At 47.0% G+C, this 6,000-nt stretch overlaps 1 protein-coding gene across 2 annotated transcripts in view; it reads right to left on the bottom strand.

The window, feature by feature from the left end:
* Nucleotides 1–763: 763 nt before the first annotated feature.
* JDP2 (Jun dimerization protein 2) overlaps nt 764–6,000 on the bottom strand; it is a 78,014-nt gene continuing 72,777 nt past the window's right edge. For both annotated transcript variants that reach the window (XM_086937515.1, XM_086937516.1), the window contains exon 4: nt 764–2,432. In XM_086937515.1, the coding sequence (XP_086793641.1) occupies nt 2,253–2,432 (180 nt within the window). In that variant the 3' untranslated portion in view covers nt 764–2,252. The remainder of the gene's footprint in view (nt 2,433–6,000) is intronic.

The following is a 6,000-nucleotide window of genomic DNA, read 5'->3' as shown; positions in this document are numbered from 1 at the left end:
GCAAGCTCAAGGGAGCATGGTTCGCATGGATCTGTCAAAGGTATTTGGCATTTCTTCTCAACTTGTTGCCAAAAGCTGTATTTAGAGTCTGACGATCCCAAGACGGTACACAGAAATCCTAGGTAGAAATGACGAGTGCACCCTCGGTTGGAGTCACAGAAGGCAAATGCACTTGCCCCAAAACCAACCAGCATATGCTCCCAAGGACAGACCAAACAGATCAGCAGGGGTCCACACCAAAAATGATAGGCACCCACACTTGGCACTCAAGCAGTCCAATTGTTAATGGTGCCCATACACCCCAGATTACTCAGACCTTCTTACGTCAAACCACTAAGCCCCTCAAGTGTTCATTTGGCACCCGTCTCTCCTGGCACCACAGTCCTCTTAGAACTCCTCCAGTTAAATGAATGGTGACCCTAAGCAATGCTGGGTTCCTTCAAGGGTTTAAGTACCCTCACTGTTGTTCGTACCTCAAGTTCCCAGCCTTTGAATGCCCATAGTTCTTATTGTACATTTGACCAAACTTCGCCCTCAACATCTCCTCAGATTTCCAGTTCTCGGTCTTATAAACACTGCTTTAGCACCACAAGGTTCCCACGGATGCCCCGGTAATAGCATAAAGTGTTCTCAAGCGCATACCAAACAACCATACTTACGGCATCCGAAATGTTTCAATGATTCCAAGTTGGTTGCAACCCATATTTCGGCAGCTCTTCCGCAGATTACACCACCCCATAAGTCCAAAGTCTTAACACTTAAATACAATAGTTTTTTTACTGCAGCATATTCATTTGTACCCTTGAGCAATACATACAATATATCACGTCTAGTGATTACATAAATCATTTCATATATATAAAATTGCTGTATAAAAACATTTGGTAAAAAATATAGATATGTATATAAAAAATAACAATACTAAAATGGTTACAAGGGTAGTTGGGAAAGTTCCCCAGAGCGGGAGAAGCCGTGCCAGCACACCTTCTTGCCGCAGCAGGGGAACTTCCAACTGAAGATTACTCTCTTGACTGTTTCAAGAGTGCAGTGTGAGGATGGAGGGCTCAGGAGTGGAGTACTGAAGGGGGAGGAGTCAAACAGCAGCTCCTAAACAGGTCAGGCTTGGAGTGTGGGATCATGAGGGCACTGGTAGGTGAGGAGTGAAGTGCATGGTTTGAGGCTGTAGTGGAGTGTAGGCATTAGAAGCAGAGAATGGGGACTCAGAAATAGTGTGTGGATCAAGAGTGAGATAAGATGTGGTCATGGTTGGAGCATTACACGAGGATTGCACATGTCAGGATTGAGGTGAAGTTGTGAAAATAAAAGTGCATGGCTTAGAGTGGCACGAAGGGTTGGGAAAGGATTGCTGTCTGGTATACTCCAGAGTGGAGTGCCTATGCCAGGAGTGGACTGTTGTAGGCAGCAGAGAGTATAGTCTATGGCATGCAGGAACTGAGGGAGCTAATGACTGCAAGAAAGCAAGGGATGAATAATCCAACATTGTCTGCTTGTAAAGCGCACAGTCACCGAGAGGGTATTGTGGCAGTGAACAACATGTCTATAGTTACCCAGTTCAATGGTGCTCATTTAATCAACCTCATAAGGATGAAAGGCTGAGTGGACCCACCAGGATTTGAACCTGTAACCATGTGGTCAAACACAGATCCCTGCAGTGGATACCTTAGCCCACTCAAGCACCAGACCTGGCTTATCATGTACCCACCATAGGTAGTGCCGCAGGGTTGCAGGGATCAGCTTGTGATGAGTGACAGTGCAGTGCAAGAGTGCTAGGATCATATAATGTCTAGTGACAGTAGGAGTGGAGTAGAGCATGTGACTGTGAGCGAATGGGCGGCTGAAGTGTCCAGAGCGTCTTGTGATGAGTGATTAAATATCACTAGTGATGGGTAAAACTGCAGCAGGTTACATCCCAGGGACCGATGAATACTTATCATTACAGCTCAAGACAAGTGTCAGGCAATACCGCTTGGGTTGTACATGAGACCTCTTGACTCCAGGAAACTTTACACAGAGAAAGTAGTGCCCTTCACCGCTCCCCTAACTTCCTTCAGTTCAGCTCACAATGTTCAATGCCTTCATTCCCCGCCATGTCAATCTGGGCCCACCTTGCAGGCCAAGATGTGTTCTTAAAGTCCAGGAGGAGTCCTCAAGAGTCCGGACTGCAAGATGTTGCACGAAGTCCAGAACATGGAGCCTCCCCTCCCCCACACCCACAGCCCTCCAGATTCCAGTCACTTGTGGGGTTCTAAGGGAGGGTTTGCTTCGGCTTCAGGGGTGGTGATGCTGTCAGTCCGCACAATGCAGGTGGGCCGGTGCAGGTTCAACATCACCATGAGCTGTTGCCGCTCCAGCTTCAGCCCCTCGATTTGCGCCTTCAGCTCCGAGTTCATCGCCTCCAGCCTCTCCGACTCCTGGGGACAAACAAAGCATTCACTAAGGCTGAGAAGTTAACTTAAACGCCCTCAGAACTACATAGTTACCTCAAACATCTCTCATAACTATGTCTAGCTACCACAGGCCTCACATCATGCTGATACACCCGTGGGAGCCCATCCCTGTGCCTTGCAGCTAAGAATTAGGATTATAACTACGAGCTACAGGGATCATCTTCATAATATGTGTGGGTCACGAAAATGGTACCAGCTGTAACATGGACACAGTCTAAGAGTGGTGACCATGTTATGGGCAAAGTTTGGTAAAATCTAAAATATGAACTATGGGCATACATAGGGAGGGTTGGATTTTCCAGGCTTGGTAGGGTTTAATTACTGATATATTTGGAAATTACATGCAATTGCATCCAGCATTAAAACGACAATGAGAATTGTAAAAAAGAGAGGCGAAGTGTACACTCCAAACAATGCCATTTTGGTATTGTGGTGCTGATGCTGGACAGGGCGGCTGTGCTCCGTGAAGACTAAAGTGTACCCTTAAGTCACAGCGCTGATGATCAGATGCACGACTAGATAGATGGCAAGCACCTGTCTCAGTGAGTAAAGTATGAGTTGAGCACTGGGTGTCTCTTCAACCCTTTTGTCCATGATGAAGATGAGTTTAACAGCAACAGCCTCTCCTGGTTGCCCCAATCCGGGAGAAGCTACCATGGCTAGCGTCCATGGCCTTGGTCATAAGTTGTCACATTACACGACTCAGTTGTGCTGATAAGGGTGTCATGGGTCTGACAAGCAAAAATTAGCCAGAGTTTCTCTGACCTTAAAGCTTGGAGTAGCAGTAGTTGGCGATTGTAGCCTGTGAAGAGGAAGGCTCATTTTGCATCTGAGGACCTTATGAGATATATAGCATTATCTGTTGGTGGGTCACTAGCATGATATGCCAGTCAGAGCATCTTCTGAGGGTCCTACCGAGAAGATAGAAGTTGTGCCATACCGGTCTTAGGAAAAGCCTCAGGGTTCATTAGTACAGGACTCCTCAAATGGGCACCGTAACTGATTGTTCTTGTGACCCTGGCAGAACTGCTGAGTTACTTCTTTTAAAAAGTGTGCTTGGAGCTCAGTCGCTCAGCGAGCAGCCGACTCGTATATACGCGTGTAGTCATACCACTAATCTCTGGTGAAATCTGTTATAAGCACTAGATCAGGAGAGAGGTGGGCATCACGACCCGTTTCAATGCTGCAAAGCTGTGCCCTCATTTGGTTCTGAGGGTTTCCTGTCATGGATTCCTGCTTGTGTTGAGAGGGTCGCTGCAGAAAGGACATTTTAAGGTATCTTTGTATTACAGATGTCAGGGCCATTAGCAAACTGGCAAAGGCCATTTATTTCGATTCAACACTGCCGGGTTCGCGTCTCAAATACTATTACCAATAACAAAAATAACCACAGCGTTATCTGATTTAACGTTTTTCAAAATAAAAATCATTTGTTTGTAATATAGCTCTTGCTACGAGAGGTTTGCCATTATGTAGTTCCGTAACTGGTGTTGCTTTTATCCAATTAAATTGTACTCATTTTATAGAGTTCTGAACAATAAAGGGCTGAGCAGGCCATGCAAAGATTCGAACCTGTTACTTGCAGATGACACAGAAATCAGCATAAGATTCTTAACTTGCTAGCTTCAAATATATCACCATCTTGGCATTCTGCGTTTCGAAGGAAATACAGTCAATAATCCAGCGTTTTTATCTCCCAGACACCTCAAGGAGACAGGCCCCCAACACCATATGGAGTTGGCCTCCATGCTCATTCATTGATCTTGGAGCAAGGCTTCTGTCTAGAGTCTGATGGAACAGCAGTTTCCAATTGTTGATTCTCCGACAGCAAGGAACTGACAGTGGCTATGTTGTCGCTTCCTAGTACGCAGCATGCACGTTTAAAGAAATTAGAAACCAGGTCCATGCAAATGTTGATGTGACCTAGACATACAGTTACCATACACATTTGCAGTACTTCCCATACACACATACACAGTGATGTTAATGAGCTCCTGAATGCTAGCGGATAAAGTGTTCTGGAGAAGACCATTCAGTATCCATTTAAAGTGCTCATAACCACCATGATTAGCTAGCATGTGCCACTTGGAGCTGGTGATTGGACGAGGGGTGGACTATCTTCTTCCGAAGATCTGTGCCTCCACATGGGATCTATCCGAGGCAATACTGGGTCCACCAAAGTAGTTAATGAGCATTCATTCTGCAGGTACTTGTCATTCCAGGGCTAGGGAAAATCATATCCAGAAACTACTTTTCATGTTCCAGATCAAATGGTGCGGGAAAATATGACACCATAAGAACGAGACAGTGCTTAAAAGGCTAGTGCCTAGGTTGGACGGAAAGCAAGATGGCGGATGCATCGGCATCCGAGTGAGCGGCAGACCTGTTCTCGCTGTCAAGCTCCTCATCTGCACTGGATGCGCTGCGGATTCTTATAGCAGTAATGGAGGCATTCTGAACATTTTACCTCTCTTCCAGTCCTCTAAGTCCTGCAAGGGGTATGCGGAAAGACCTCCGCTGCAAGTATCGTCGGTACCTGCAAACCGCCTGGCGGTCAGCGGCTGACTCAGCGAGGCAGCATTTGGTGGCGGCTTTCTCGGGTCCCGGACGGCGGCTGCACTGGACCGGGGGACCCTCGGCGAAACCTGTTGGAAGAACTGATCGGACCCGTCCTGAAGCTAACCTGCGAGCACAGACACATCGACCAGAGGAATCCTCGGCGGGACCGGGTACTGCAGGCAGCTTGACGGAACGGGAGGAAGTGCTGGGGAGGCGGCAGCGGAGACGAGGTCTGATGATGGGCTCCAAACCAAAAACACGGGCGGTGACTGCAGCAACTAATGCCACGGGTAAGCCAGGAAGCTCTGATACTGTGCAGGAGATATCGATTAATGTATCGCGCCCTGTGCAGGGGGATAATCCAGTAACAACTCCAGCTTCATCTACGCCTGAAGCTGCCCCAATGCATTCTGGGAACTGTAGTGGCGAGACTCCCAAAAAGATACCTGCCATGTTTAGAAAAGGGAATAAAGCACTAAACAGGGAGAAGGGAGAGAAGGAGAAAACTACAGCTGATCTGGCTCCTCAGTTAACTAAAAAAACTGCTCAAAGGATACTAGCAGCAATGTAGCTACCGAAATTGCTCATATTGATTCTCATACTGACTCCGGAACTCATTCTATGCCCCCCTCTCAGGGAATAAACTCTCAACCAGACGTCGTAATGGACAATGATTTACAGGAGGAGACTGAAATCACAGGGGATACTCAATCAATAGACTCTGCTGGGAATTTCTACTCAATGTCAGATTTATCTACTGCATTAGAGTCAGAAAGCTTGGGCGTGGAGTCAGGGGATGATGATAGTACCTCTAGTATAACTGGTGGGGCACAAGAAAGATCCATCTCCTCCATAGAAGATGGGTTAGATAACGCTGAGCTTCTATCTGCTCGAATGGAATGGGGGGCTACTGATAATACGATACTCAGAGGAGGAGAGGTAGGCAGTGGTAGCGGGGCCTCACGAGTGGAAA

This window comes from Lissotriton vulgaris, chromosome 9 (genome assembly GCF_964263255.1).
Source record: "Lissotriton vulgaris chromosome 9, aLisVul1.2, whole genome shotgun sequence".
In the NCBI taxonomy this organism is placed as follows: domain Eukaryota; kingdom Metazoa; phylum Chordata; class Amphibia; order Caudata; family Salamandridae; genus Lissotriton; species Lissotriton vulgaris.
Note: the sequence above shows the minus strand (reverse complement) of the source record. Positions and strands in the feature narration are given on the sequence as shown.